The sequence below is a fragment of the Malania oleifera genome, chromosome 3 (assembly GCF_029873635.1).
Source record: "Malania oleifera isolate guangnan ecotype guangnan chromosome 3, ASM2987363v1, whole genome shotgun sequence".
Taxonomy (NCBI): Eukaryota; Viridiplantae; Streptophyta; class Magnoliopsida; order Santalales; family Ximeniaceae; genus Malania; species Malania oleifera.
This window is the reverse complement of record NC_080419.1, coordinates 3,718,381-3,733,831: the sequence shown is the minus strand read 5'-3', so window position 1 is coordinate 3,733,831 and position 15,451 is coordinate 3,718,381. Positions and strand designations below refer to the sequence as shown.

The 15,451-nt window shown below is 38.0% G+C and overlaps 3 protein-coding genes across 3 annotated transcripts; 1 reads left to right on the top strand and 2 right to left on the bottom strand.

The window, feature by feature from the left end:
* Positions 1 to 550: 550 nt before the first annotated feature.
* Positions 551 to 1,341, bottom strand: LOC131151081 (cell wall / vacuolar inhibitor of fructosidase 1-like). Its single transcript, XM_058102271.1, has one exon. The coding sequence runs from the start codon at positions 1,168 to 1,170 to the stop codon at positions 619 to 621; it is 552 nt and encodes a 183-aa protein (XP_057958254.1). The 5' UTR covers positions 1,171 to 1,341; the 3' UTR covers positions 551 to 618.
* A 9,434-nt stretch (positions 1,342 to 10,775) lies between these two features.
* LOC131150420 (pectinesterase inhibitor-like) lies at positions 10,776 to 11,659 on the top strand. The gene is made up of 2 exons (XM_058101123.1): positions 10,776 to 10,840; positions 11,194 to 11,659. The coding sequence occupies exons 1-2, from the start codon at positions 10,776 to 10,778 to the stop codon at positions 11,657 to 11,659; spliced, it is 531 nt and encodes a 176-aa protein (XP_057957106.1).
* Positions 11,660 to 13,765: 2,106 nt separating this feature from the next.
* Positions 13,766 to 14,557, bottom strand: LOC131150419 (pectinesterase/pectinesterase inhibitor PPE8B-like). The gene is made up of 2 exons (XM_058101122.1): positions 14,239 to 14,557; positions 13,766 to 14,088 (listed from the first exon to the last, which is right to left on the bottom strand). Exons 1-2 carry the CDS (start codon positions 14,555 to 14,557, stop codon positions 13,766 to 13,768), a joined length of 642 nt encoding a protein of 213 aa, XP_057957105.1.
* Between the last annotated feature and the right edge of the window lie 894 nt (positions 14,558 to 15,451).

Here is a 15,451-nt window from a genome sequence, read left to right as displayed (position 1 = left end):
AACACTATCTAAATCGATTTAGGGAGTCCATCTATAAAAATCATTTCGCACCATTTTAGTCTAAATTAGATTAAAATATAATGAATAACAATGGTGATTATACAAGCCTCACCAGTTGATCCAACAATTAGACTCTTAAGTCTCAAACTTAAACTTTAGAAAAAAGATGAAAAGGGGTATATAATAGTTTCGATAGAAGATAGAATACTTTCTTCCATTAGACAAAGATTGAAACCTTCAATGAACTTTTGGAAAAAAAAATAATAATAATGAAAGTTCGTAATAGGAAAAAACCAATCATGTGAGCTTATACGAAATCGAATTATTTACGTAGTATCTTAAAAAATTTTAAGCATCATATCGTAAATTTTTGTTTTGAAAGTACATATGATGTGGGATCTCGTGATGCAATCCATCTATTAATTATTTATAGTTTGGAAGCTTACTAACCTTTTTTAGATAAAAATACTCAGTTTGATAAAAAGATAAATATATTTTATGAAAATTTAAAAATGTCTCTCCTCATAATTATGTTCATCAGAACTTCAAATGGAAAATTAGATGCCCATTAATTTCTAATTAGTACCAAACATCCCTCAGCTCTCTCTCTCTCTCTCTTCACAGCAAAATCCTGACCATGGAAGCCGTGACGGCGCCGAGGTCGTGAACCCGTTTGTTCTTCCTCGTCAGCGGCGACCTCCCCTGTCCGAACCCCTTCTCGCAGAACTCCGCCTCGTTCGCCGCGTCCGTCGCCCCTTCCTCCGCGAACTTGTAATCTCCCTTCGTCAGCGCCTCCACCGCTACCGGCACGTCTGCCTTCAGAATGGCATCGTACTCGTCGGCGCAGTCCGCCAGGTTCTTCCGCACGGCTGGGTCTCTGCTCCCTTTCCTCGTCAGCTGGTTGATGAGGTTTAAGGCGTCCGACGCGGCGGCCTTAACGGCGTCCACCATGATGAGGGTGAGCGATGCGACGTCGCCGGCGGCGGAGCTTTTGGGGTTTGAGCATAGAGTGGAGACGCAGAGGGCGTAGTTGGGGGTTTGCTTGCATGTACTCCGTATCAGGTTGAGGTCTCTGCAGTGGGCAAGGGGAAGGGTGGTGGCGATGGAGAGAAGAAGAGGGTAAAGGAGAAAGATGATGAATTTTTTGGGGGTGAAATTGAAGTTCTTCATTTTTGAGGGGCAGAGAAATTAAATTAAAGGTGGGTTTGATGGTTCACTTGTTGTGTTTGCATTATATAAGCGAGCAGAGTTGGGTTTAATTGATGTGTTTTACTTCGTGGTGATAGCAATGTGTTAAATTCAGGGGGCAGCTAGTGGCACTCTTGTCATTTTATCATTATATTTCACCACTTGGTGCTTTTTCTTTTGTTTTTTCTTTTTGTTTTTCTTTATACCAAACAATATCTCATGTGTCCTGATTTGATAAGAAGATAGAGAGTTGTTTAGAGATTAAAAAATTATAAATACATCAAAGGAAATATAATGAAAGCTTGAATAAAAATTTGATTTCATTTTCTAGGATCATATTTGTTGCGAGATAGAAATAGTGATGAACTGCGACATTGCTCTTCAACTTTCGATAACCTAAAAAGGATAAAAACAAAATAGGCTTTGAGAACTCGAGGTGTACTCCGGGGATCACTCCGATGTCTAAGTAAGGGAAACCTTTGAAAAGGTTGAATGCAACAGTAAGATTGGGTTTAAAATGAGTTACCTTGGCCTCTCGCCCGAGTCCCTATTTATAGTGGCCAAAGTTGACCCGAGGGTGTAAGGTTATCTATTGGCTAGTTATGGCACGGGCATGAATTGCTCTGCCTTTTAAGGAGCCGATAACAACTGTCTGTGGCGTGGGCATAGATCGCTCTGGCCTACAGCTGTCACTGAGCGATGATGACCCTGATTGTGGCTGCGCCATAATGCTCCTTATGGCAGATGAACTGTTTTGACCTTGATATATATATTTAGGGTATATCAGTTGTCCCCCCTTTAGTTTCGAACTTTCGAAACTTGTTCTTAAAAGTTCGAAAGTTGTCCTATCTTCCCCCCCCCCTTTTTTTTGGGTTGCTGAGTTGGAGTGGGGGGAGACGGCTATTCCGAGCCAATGCCGAGATGAGTTCTTCTGAACCGAGCTGATATTAAAACGTGTTCGACTTTGCCGAGTCGAATTGGAGGAATACGGCTGATCTAAGCTGATGCTGAGCTGATGCTGAGTCAGATTGGAGGAAGACGGCTAATCCAAGCTGATGCCGAGATGAGTTCGGCTAATTCGAGCCGATATTAAGAAGCGGCCGACTTTTCCGAGCCGGATGGGAGGAATGAGGCTGATCTGAGTTGATGCGGAGCCAATGCCGAGCCGGATTGGAGGAAGACGGCTAATCCGAGCCGATGTCGAGCCAAATTCGGCTAATCTGAGCCGATATTAGGAAGCGTTCTGCTTCACCGAGCCGTACGGGAGGAATGCGGCTGATCCGAGCTGATGCAGAGCCGATGGCGAGCCGGATTGGAGGAAGACGACTAATCCCAGCCGATGTCGAGCCAAATTCGGCTAATCTGAGCTGATATTAGGACTCGTTCGGCTTCGCCGAGCCGGATTAGAGGGAGACGGCTTATTTGAGCCGATGTGGAGTCGATTTCAAGCCGAATTTGGCTTATCCGAGCCGATTTTGAGACGCGTGGGCTTTGCTGAACAGATCACTTTGAGTAGCTCTTCTCATGGATTTCTTCCGAGTAAATCCTCAGCTCTTCTCGAGGTAAACTTCCAAGCAGTTCCTCATGGGGGGAACTTTATTCCGAACAGATCTCCTCGAGAAATTCTACCGAGCAGCTCCTCTTGGGGAACTTTGTTCCAAATAACTCTTCTTGAGAAAGTATGCTAAGTAGCTCCTCTTGGGGAAATTTTGTTCCAAATAACTCTTCTCGAGTAATTTTGCCGAGCAGCTCCTCTTGGGGAACTTTGTTTTGAACAGCTTTTCTCGGAGGAATTTTGCCGAGCTGCTCCTCCTCGGGAACTTTGTTCTGACCAGCTCTGTAACAACCTCCCTATTTTACCATTTTTCCCATATAATAATAATATTAATAATTCTAACATCCTGCTAAACTGTCATAATCATGATCAATCTGGACCCATAAGTACCGAGGATATACCTATCATACAACTCTGATATCTAAGTAGTGGAAAACATAAAATTACATACATGTCATACAACACCAGAAACCATACCAGAGTTATACTAAATCTGTTATATATATATATACAGTTATCCACAAAAAAACCCAAAAAGTATCCTAGGGTTATAATCACAAAAACCATCTGACCCTATCTCACCTATTTACCCTTCTAACATGGTAGTTTGGTCAACTCCTACTATTGCGGAGCTTTATCCGCCCTTCTACCTAGATTTCCTAAAATGTTTGTATGGTTGGGGGTGAGACACCTCTCAGTAAGGGAGATAAAATAATATTTGTGTGTGGCAACATGAGTATTTTTTCGTGATATACATATAAACAGTATATAATTCATAACTGGAATAAACAGTTGTATCATATTTGAATAAAAACATGATTTAACATAACATAATTTAACGTAATATTGGCATAAATTTAAAACATGATGAGGGTTTAATTTATATTAAAAGGTATCAGAGCAGTGAAATTTCACAGTTATATATATTAGTATATAAAAAAAATATTGGCATAAATTAAATCAGGTCGTTACAGTAACACCCTCCCTTGAATCTCTATTGGATAACCCCCGAGTACTCTACGACACTTCACCACTGACCCTGACGGTATGGCTACTGACAATTCTACATCTAATAACTGGGTCTCATTTCCAGACAATTTAACATAGGCTGCAGATACAAAAGAATGGGTGACACCTGAATCAAATAGTATAATAACTTTAAATGAAAGCATGCTAACCATACCTATCACCACGTCGCCAGCTGTTTCAGCATCACCCGATGTTAAGGCAAAAACTCTTGCTGGAGCCATATTCCTTTGCTGACCTCCACGAGGTGCCTGATAACCTCCCCAAGCAGGTCTAGGAGTGGGAGCAACTCCAATTTGAGCATGACAATCTCTCATCATTTGCCTTGGCTCCCCACATCGATGGCAAATACCTCGCCCAACACAACACTCCCCCGGGTGCCTCTTCCCACAAGTCAAACAAGTTGGGAATGACTGCATACCTTGATACCCACGACTCCCCAACTCCTACCTCCGATCCTTGTAGTTGTAACACCCCAACCCCAAGGGGCCTGGGATATTAACTTTTTACCATTGATTTACAACGGAAGCAAATAAACTCAATTATTATTAAACCAGAGTACTGATTATCCATATTACAATCATTTATTTCAAAAGAAGAAAAATTACATAAGCATAAATATCTGGCATCATACTAATATTTCCAAACAATCTTTATTTTTCTATCCCCACCCGCATGCTTGCTAAGTCTGATTTCCAATATGCTCTTCAGAGTTATCTGAAATAAAAATATGATTGGAGTGAGATGACGCTCAGTAAGTAAATAAGATTATTATTAGTGTGTGACCAAAATGAGCTTTTTAAAAATTTCGTAAAACAATATTTAATACCATAACTTCAAAAATTTCTGCATAAAACTTTTGTCATCAATTACAACAGTAAAATTTTATAATTATATACTATAACTGTTAAATTAAACTTTTAACTTTAAAATTGTATAAACATTTAATGATAAACATACATATACTTTTCCTTATACGTTTTCCTTAGATCGTCATTTAAGCACCAAAATGATCCTTTTCACATAAACTTACACTTTTCCTTCAAATCATCTGTAACTTTGTATACGTAATTAAATATGTATAAACATATATTATAAAAACCACCCTTAGGCTTGTTTGCCGTTAGTCATGTTTACCCCCATGACTGGGTTGTGCGGTCCGAAGACTGGACTTAGCTAGCTGGCTGACCAAACTAAATCAACGTACGTAAACTTTAAGTGAGATTTTCCTTATTAAGTCCTGGTCCGGAACCAGGTGTGTACTCAGGAGAAATCCACTAACATAAATAACCACTCTGTAAACAGTGTGGGTGCACTCTGATCCATATAAACTTTAAGTTGCGGTACCGAACATCTGTAACTTTGAACTTTCGTTGCCATAAGGGGTTTTAAAATCATCTCATTGTAATTTATGCAATTTAAAATAATATCGTAAAAATCTCATCTTTACTCATATTTTTAAAAAAAATGCAACGTAGAAATAAACTCATGTCACACAATTTTTGTATTAAAACTATATATAAGTTTATTTTTGAATAGAAAGAAATACTGAAAATTTACCTGAGGGGATTAGAACATTTTTTAACCCAAAAATAGATGCAAGTATATTAAAGATAGAACTGGTATAATTAAATATGCGTAAAAATAAACTCGTGGAAATTTTGTGGAACTAATTAACATAATTGAAATTTACTTATAAAATAAACTCGGGTATAAATTTTAAATAAAAAAAAAAAAAACTAACATAATCAAAATTTACTTACCTTCTTCCTTACGAACACTGTAACTATCTTTAAGAAATAAGATCGGAAAGAGTGGGTGATTGAGAACTTACTCAAAAATTCTCTCTCCACCACAATTTCTTTCACTCACTAATTCTTCTCTTTCTTGGAAAATTGTTGTGAAAAATGAAGGTTGAGAGCTCCCTATTTATAGGAAAATTTTGGAGAAGAAATGAAATTTATAAAAGTGTGGGGAGATGGGTGAAATTATAATTTTTAAAAATTAAAGAATGGGCAAGGGATGGACAAGGTATGGGTTGAGTATAGGATGGGGATGGAAGCCATGTGGGAGTGCTTGCCACCATTCCCATTAAATAAATTTTTAATTAATTACTTACCTAATTAATTAGTCAATTAGTTAATTAATTATTTTATTATTTATTATTTTTTTTAATCATTATTATCATTGTTTTTACTTTTAAACTATTTTTAGTATTTATTTATTTTATTATTTATTTTTGAACAAGAATTAAATTTGAATTTTGAAAACTCATGTGGGCCCCACACAACTTCGAGACCCAAATGGATCTACGTAACTCGAATAACTCTTATACGATTTTATGCATCTTACATAACTTTGAGACTCGTGTAAACCTCCATACGGTTTCGGGACTCATGTGGGCCCCACACAGTCTTGTGGGTCCCGCATAGGATACCTATATTATTATTATTTTTATCATATATTTTTACAAATTATATCAGTCAAAACATTATTTTATGTACTTATTTACGTATATAAACAGTGTCTTGTGGCTCCGGGACTCATGTGGACCCCACATAGTCTTGTGAGCCCCACATATGATAACTATATTATTATCATCTTATTATGTAGTTCTACAAATTATGTCTATCAAAACACTATTTTATGTATATATACTTATTTACGTGTACAAACAGTGTCTATCCTGTTTATCTTATGAAATTCCATTTTGACCAGGCCGACCTCCAGGGAGCGACTGAGCCGCAATGGTCTCTGAGCACTCGCTTAGACAAGGTCTTTCTTAGGCATCAAACATGGAATTAAGGATCCTACAAAAAAACACTTCTGTATTGATATTAACTCAATGACCATTTTTATTATTTTATTATTATTGTGCTTTAATTATATATATTTTTTTGGGTCATCACAGTAGTAGCCACCTCTCTTCCACGAACCCCGACTGGACCCCTACTCGGAACTAGAAGGCGTGGATCTCTTTCTCTATTTCTACTCCTCAGCCTCTAACCACTCTTCGACTTCTTCCATAATTGCCCTGTCTACCAATTTGGCAAAATCTTGCAATTTCAATATTGATGTCTGCTTATGTAATTCTCGCCTCGTGCCTCTTTCAAATTGTCTTTCTTTCTTCGTCTCGTTTGGAATAATGTACGGGGAAAAACGAGATAATTCAATAAACCTCGCTACGTACTGTTGTATTGTCTCTTGTCCCTGCTTTAGGTTTAGGAATTCCTCCATCTTGACTTCTCTAGACGAGGCTGGAAAGTATCTGTCGAAAAATACTTCCTTAAACCGATCCCATGTCATCTCTATAGGCACTGTCCTCTGCTACTCCAGGAGTTTCACTGTTGTCCACCATCTCTCAGGCTCTCCTATCAGTTTATACGTAGCAAATAACACCCTCTGCTTCTCCGTACACTAAAGTACCGCAAGAACCTTTTCAATTTCCTGCACCCAATTTTCAGCCATAATCGGGTCAGCTCCTCTAGCAAAAGATGGGGGCTTCATCCATATAAACTGCTCGATTACGCAGCTACGCTCCCCTAAGCTCCTGGCCATCTCAGCCATCACCTGCTGGGTGACGCTGCGCAATACCGCATCAGTATCTCCACCTACCATACTGGAAGGACTTGCTCTTTCACCCCAACATTCGTATCACTGCTCCCTAGGTCCATCCTGAAAAGACAAAGAATACAATTTAAGGACCCTATCTCTCAAGCAGATCTAATTTATTTCATTCAACTAAAATCTCATATTCACTATTAACTATCCTCCCTTATCCTAATTCAAAATCCAATCATGTAACCTAGACACACGACCCGACAATAGTTTACTATGACTTTTCTGAAATCGTCACCCCAGGAAAGACACAAAAACCACCATGGAGATCCTGTACCCAGACCACAGAAAAAATCCTCAAATCCTTTCCTATACTCTGGTATTGCTTCCATTGCACTCTAAAGTCTACAGAACCTATCAACCTAAGCTCTGACACCAAACTGTAATGACCTGATTTTACATGCCATTTTTTTTTTGACATATATAAACTGTAAAATTTCATTGCGCTGATACCAAACTGTAATGATCGGCTTGGTTTACTACATAACCAACCATATTAAATACTCGGATACCAATAACTAATGAAATAGCAAAGTTGACCCGAACCCGTGGGTAACGGAAACACACCTGTCATACACAGCGGACACCTAAGCAGCGGTAAAAATAAAATTCATCCATAATAACAGTACCAGAGCTACTCACAATCCACAATAATTCTGTAAATATATATATATACGCACACACAATCCCCAAAACATTAAAATAAAAAAACTAGGATGACATATCAAAAACCAATTGACCCTAGTTCAAAACTCACCCTCCTAGTAGGGTAGTTTAAAGTACCCCTAACGGTGCGGAACTCAATCCACCTGTCTATTTGGGTTTCCTGAAATATTTTAAACTTGGGTGAGACACCTCTCAGTAAGGGAAATAAACTAAATATAGTTGTGTGGCAACATGAATATTTTTTGTATTATAATAAATAAACAGTACGTGATACACGTCTGGTAAAAATGGGTAATGTAATAACTAAGTAATAGATAAGAGATCTTAAGCATATTAAATCATACTGAATTTCTGTTATTATAAAATCATTTGCTATAACTGATAATACTGAAATATACCCAGCATGGATAGTTAGCTAGTGTCATGTATTACACCCCATAACAGGTTGTGCAGCCCGAAGGCTAGACCTGACAATGGCTGGCCGACCACTACCAAGTCAAATGTGTGTGTAAGTACGATGGGCTCACCCCACCCTGGTCTGGACTGCCAGGGGAACGTCTACAACACTACACTGAAGCCACATCATTATTCATCTCCCGCCCCCTCTACTAGTAGGGGTAGTAGCACAAGTCTGAACTGAACTGAACTGAATAGCTACGGTATCGTGCACTGAATACTGATCTAAACTACCATCCAGGTTCTGATAACATATAGTACATATACATATATACTGGTTTAACATGAAAACTAGATTGATTGCATTTCTCTAAATTATGACATATCATAGCAAACACGGCCTTATGCCAGATAAAGTATATATTTACGGTCTTGTGCTGGCTATCAATCACAGCCTTACGTCGAGCATTACATACATATTGAACTAAATACATGTACTGTTTATCATAAGTGCTGAAACCATAATTTCCTGCATTATCCATGTTTTTCCTGTAAAATAACTGTAAACATGTCTTTTCTGTAAATCTAACTTAACATAATATAATATACGTGAAATAATATTCATGCCACACAAATTGAATAAAAACATGAAATCTGTTCTAGAATTACATTTTCTAACATTTTACACTAAAAACATATTCCTATGTAACAACAATATTTTCCCAAATATACTCATACATAATACATGCTTCCTAAAAATTAATCTGCTATTAAATAATAATAATTTTCATGGAAAATTATTACTTTAGTTTATTCTCTTACCTGACCATTGGAAAACCCTAAAAATAACTAACCCTGCATCCGTTGGGTTCTCAGCTTAACACCTTAAAAATAACATTTTTTCCAAACAGAACTTCAGTATTTGTCCAAACACTACCTTTCTATAACTCCAGAAATACCAAATATCCATTAAAAAGCCTAGGAAAACCAACTTACCCCGAATTTGGGATAGTGTCCAAGTTAGCCTTACCAACGATTTACTCTAGTAGAAATGAAGAGAAACTTCCCAGGAGTAGCGTGACGACTTTAGATTGTCGAACCGGTGGAAAACCAGCCTGAATTTCTAGAGAGAAGGGAAGAAAACGGTACAGGAGAGAGAGAGAGAGAGAGAGAGAGAGAGAGAGAGAGAGAGAGAGAGAGAGAGAGAGAGAGAGAGAGAGAGAGAGCTGAGAGACAAGGATTTCTTTCACAGAAAGGGTCATCTTGGCCTTATATAGAATGCTTAGTTACGTGTCTTCATTGATGAGACACGTCACTTCGTCGATGAGGCCATGTAGGAATTTCGTCGACGAACACTTGCCTTTCATTGACAAATTTCAGGTCCAAAAATAGCCGTCTCGGTATCTTCTCGTCAATGAGATACGTGTCCCCATCAACGAGCCCACGAAACTCGTTCGTCGACGAAAGCAGTGATGTGACCCTGCTGAATTTCCTATTTCAATTTATTTTCCTCTTCTCCTCCTATTATTTAATTAATATAATTCACTGAGTCTCTACAGAACTAGCTTAAAAATTATTGAATCGGTTAAAAGAAGTTTTGGACCGATTTTTTTTTAAAAATGGTTTGACTTAACGAAGTTTAACGGCGTCAAATATTACTGTTAGGACACGTGGCAAATTTAACACGTGCCGCGTGTCAACGACCAGACGCGAGTTGGTCAGCCGGGTCGGGTCGTGCTCGCGGGGCCGGTTCCGAGTTGCTAGGTCAGATCGTGGATTAGGTTTTCGGGTCGAATCATGTCCGTTGGGCAAAGACGATGCGTGAGAACTCGTGCGGCCCATGACGTCACTAGTAAATAGTCTCATCGGCGGGTGAGGCACGTGTGAAGGATGTTGTTTCGTTTGTCAACGTGTGTGAGCGCATGTAGAGGCTCTGGGACTCCATTTGAGACGTGGTTTCCACATTTGGACTCGTCTCGACGCGAATTTCACAATAGTATACTCAATTTTGTATTTTGAGCAACTTTAAATCTAGGGAAAAAATATGAATTTCCCCCTTGTCCGCCTCTATTTGGCAAATTTCAGCGAACCTGGGCACTCTGATACCACTGATGGGTGGAGGGAACTCACTCAATCACTAGTCGTGACTGAAACTCAGTGAGAATTGCACTCAATTACAAAACAATTAATTTCAATAATAAACTAGAAATAAATTACAAAGGAAATTGTCAATACAAATCTTTCACTGGTTATTCACCCTCTCTATACCGCATATTACATTACTCACACACATCTATTTATAGAAAGGTTAGAACAATAATCAACAATGGTGGCTGAAGTTGGTGAGATTTTGGTGAGGTTGCTGCCAACTCCAACCCAAATTCAACAGAGGTGGGCTACTGGCCATCTCGAGTCAAGTTTAATTTTCAATAATAGGAAGCAATCCATATTAGCAAATTTGGATAACAAGACTAAGTCATGGATATTTCCAGCCTAAATTTAGAAATTTCTAAGTTTTTCAATGTAAAATCTTCACATATGTTAACAAATTATTTCATTGTTGTTTTGATCTAATAATATTTGCCATAAATAAAAAGAAAAGAGAGCTTTAATTTTCAAACACATTTAAAGTGAATGGGATTTTTAAATTTATCGTTAGCTGCTCAGAAAATATCGTCTGTATATATGGCAACCTAATAAAACACCTAAAACCTCTGTACCATATAAATTAATAAGTCAAATAGTGGAGTGGATTTAATAATTAAAACATGTAACCACACAAGTAATCCTAATATTTGTGTTGAATATCTACGATCCGACCCTCAAAGCTTGACTGTCGATGTCAAAGGGCTCGCTCGCATACTCCTCGAGATGGCTTCGAAAAATGCTAATGATACTGCAGAAGCTATTGAAAAGCAATTCAAGAAAAACACTGACCCTATATTGACACAGTGCTTTGAAATTTGCATCAGTGTCTATAAGCTTGCTGTGGAAGATCTCCCAAATGAAATCAGCAGCCTGGATTCTAATTTACTTGCCGATGCATTAACTCTTGCAGGATATGCAAGTGAAGATGCAGAAGAATGTGAAAAGGTATTTGTAAGGCCACCAAATCCTACAAAGTCACCATTTACCAAGCAAAACAAAGTTGTGGATAATCTCTCAACACTTGCTGTAGAAATTATTTCTGTCTTGCCCCAATCAGGTTGATTATTCTGTTCAATTATGAAATAATATTTCAAGTTTTCAACATAAATGAATAAAGGCATGAAGCTATATTGTTGACCCACATATAGATGATTTGTAACAAATATATAACTTAAATTTGAAGTGGGTGTCTAAAGATTATATATTAAATTTCATGCATTCAATTTGCTCGTAACCACATCTTGCTCAAGTTAAGGTAGAATCTCTTAAAGAGGAGGTTATTGGTGCGGAAATTTTCTTTGGAATAATCATTTGCATTGGATATGAATGATTTTTTCTTTCCTTATTTTAGTACACTTTTAGATCCTCTCTCCTCTCAATAGAGTAGAGATAATGTACTTCATCTCCTTTTATAGAGTAAAGAGACGGAGATTAATACATCAGAGAAACAATCCTATATCCTTTTTTCTCTATAGAGCAAAGATGATACATTCTACACATGTACGAATGATAGACACGTGTCATTATCCCGAATCAATGGATTAAAATAAAGAATCTACAAGCCAATTTACTTGTATACAATATTTTTTATTTATTTTTCTCAACTTATTGTGGTCCGTCCCTTTTGAAAACCCTGTATATGCAAGAGCTTTGTGCACTAGGCTGCGCTACGCCCCCCCCCCCCCCCCCCTCTTTTTTTTTTAAGAAATTTGAATTAGATGATGGGTTTCAACTAGATTATTGGTTTGAAGAATTACACTTGGTCATGCATTCCAATTGTTTGGTTAAATGTGAATAATCCACATCAAGTGCTTGTACAGGAAGGCATTGGTTGGGCTATTGATTCCTATAACTGGGTTCGACCATGGTTATCAAAATCCTGATCCGTATTGTGCAATTCTATGATCCTACGATTCATATTGGCCTAATCGATCCGGATTATAAATAGAATCTTGATAAAGTAAGATTCCTGTAGGATCTCATCTGGAACCATAGGATCTTAGGATCTCAATCCTACTTACCATCCTACCAATCCTACTTTTGCAATATATATATATATTGCAATGTTTCTTGCCTAAGCCTCCAAAACCCAATTCAAGGGTGGTGGAAAGTGGGGTTTCAATGGAAATTTCAATAACTTCATGTGGTTTTAATAAGCAAGCAACTGTGCTGGGAAGGAGTGGTTCTTGCATCATCAGTATTAGTCTTTGCGATCATACAAGTAATGCTGGAAGAAATTGGTTAACCGTCCTCTTGAATTATGCAACAAATTTTTGTGCTGTGGAAGACAGTTCAATTGCTTTTGACTTGACCACACAATCAAGCTAACCAGATTAATCTTTCTTTGAACATAGTCTCGATGCAAAACCATGCAAACACATTGACGGTTGTTAGTCGAGCTTGATCCCTAGCTAATGTGTGCATCTTCCGTCATGGAGTGTTAGAATGAACATTTTAAGCATTAGATTTTCATTGCTAGGCTTTCCGGGCTGCGGCTGGCAATTACAAGGAAGCATTGTTAAAAGATCCGAGGGTTAATCTACCAATTCTACGCAAATGCCGTTCTGAAAAAAAGGAAAAAATCATACATCCATTGTTGAGAGGATGCTCAGAAGAGCAGAAACTTTAGCAATCAAGATAAATAATGCCTTACTCAACTGGTCAAAACAATCAAACCAAAATAAAGATGACATTGCTAATTGCTTATGCGAATATATATATTTCCAAAATAAGGCTTACATACTTGAAGTTGGCTATCAGTTATCACCTATATTAGATCTAGATCATATGGAATGCCCCTTGAATGTAACCATGCATCTCCATCAATAAATCTTCTCACTGTGAAACTGTTGGCTTCGGAAGAGCTATTTATAACTTCCCGCTTAAGCCTGTTAGTTGGGTTAGCTCCAGGACCCGAATTATCATATTCTCCGTATTATGTAAAGTTGAGAGTGGAAAAATTATTTTTCCATGGAAGCCAGCCACTTGGATCTATCAAACCATCTAGATAAGACTGCATTATTATTGTTCTTGAATACTTATCCCATGGTCTACCAAGGTAAGCTTTTGCTCTAGAACTTGAGTTGAAGTCCTTGGCTGCCCTCATTGTACAGTTATGAATAGAGATGCCAGTACTGTCCTTCTGCGATTTCCTCCCTTGGGCGGTAATTATATTTGAATTGTTAGCAGTTGGTTCATGAACATATATGTAACTGTGTTGGATGACAACTCTTGCATTCCCAAAAAGTAACTGTGTTGGATGACAACTCTTGCATTCCCAAAAACAAAGTCTACAGTTCCATATATCTCACAATCTCTGTAGAACTGAATGCCTTGGTGCACGTAGAGCGTGTCCTGATAACCTTGGAAAACACACTTGTAGAAGGTGGAGAAATTTGAACTGCTTCTTAATGCAACGGCTTGACGATAGTTTGGACCAGCAGAATTTATTATTGTTATTTTTTCTGCTGAGCAGTTGTGTCCATTTATGGCTAATGGAAAATAAAAATGAGAGTCAACATCGATATTTTGAAGTTTGAACTATTAAAGACTTAATGGAACAAGCTAGTCATCTCATTGCTTAATGGTTGTTTGTGCACAAAGAGATGCTGTTTAGACTTTATAAAAAGAACCAAACATACCTACAGTTGCAGACCAAAAAGTTTTCCAGCCTTTGCCATAGCTCCTGTTGCCAGTGATGACTGTTTTCTCCATACCGTCTCCAATGAATGCCAAATTTGTTTTCTTGCTCCCAATCTCAATGTACTCGGAGTAAATTCCTGCTTTGATATTTATGTTGTATTGATGTCTACTGTGTTCTGGTGCTGCGGACACAGCATCTGAAATCTTGGTATAATTACCGGATCCATCTTGGGCCACAGTCACGTTGATTGGCAATCCTACACCGCCTTGGGCAGCCCCCTTAAAGATTAGCATGATAATGACAGCAAGAGTCTCCATTTCTGTAGACTTCCAACCACAGTCCAAAACAAGTCTCTTGGTTATGTGAAGTAGAAGAAAAAGAATGTGAGGGTGAGATTATTTTGGAATGTGGGAGTCCTATTTATAAGCATTGGAACTGGAAGTCCTTAATTCAGATTCTTTATTTCTTTTAAGTGCTGCAATTTGATATATTGTACAACCAAACTGCCCATCAGATCCAAGATGCATTTTCACATTCAATAAGCACACCGATGCTATTTTCCATAGTTGTCTCTGCTCATTTTATTCAAAAATTAATGAATAAATGCAGCTGATACTTGTTTGGCACAAAACTCCTAGTGTGCGGGGTTTGGGGAAGGGGCGAACCACAATGGGTTTTTACAAGAGGTTGTTTCCACACCTCGAACTTGTGATCCCCAAGTCACATGGCGGCAACCATTGCGCATAAGCTCCCCTTCAAACGAATTTAAATAATGGAAGCTCTATTTTCTTTTCTTTAGTTTCACATTGGGCTTCTCTCATTGATTTTTGGTCATTAACCATTGTTGGAATTCTTATCTACTTGATCTTGTGATTGTGGGTAGAAGATTCTTCCACAGATGCCCTTGGGCTATTCAAAGAAAGAGAGATTAAAAGAAGGATGTATGTTGAGGAAAACTGAAAAGCAAAATAAATAAATAAATAAATAACAGTCTGCTTTTAGCTTTATGGAATAAATGAGTTGGTACTTGTTTTTGGAAATTCACTAGCAGATTCTATGCCTGCTGTATCTATTTTCTATTTGATATCTTTGTATCCCTTCATGCCTTGTAAATGCACTTTAGGTCTCTCGAGAGTGCCCAATCTTTTCAGGGATTTGGTTTTATAAATGGCTGCTCTATTCTTCTTGTTAGGTTTTGCGGAGTCTAGTGA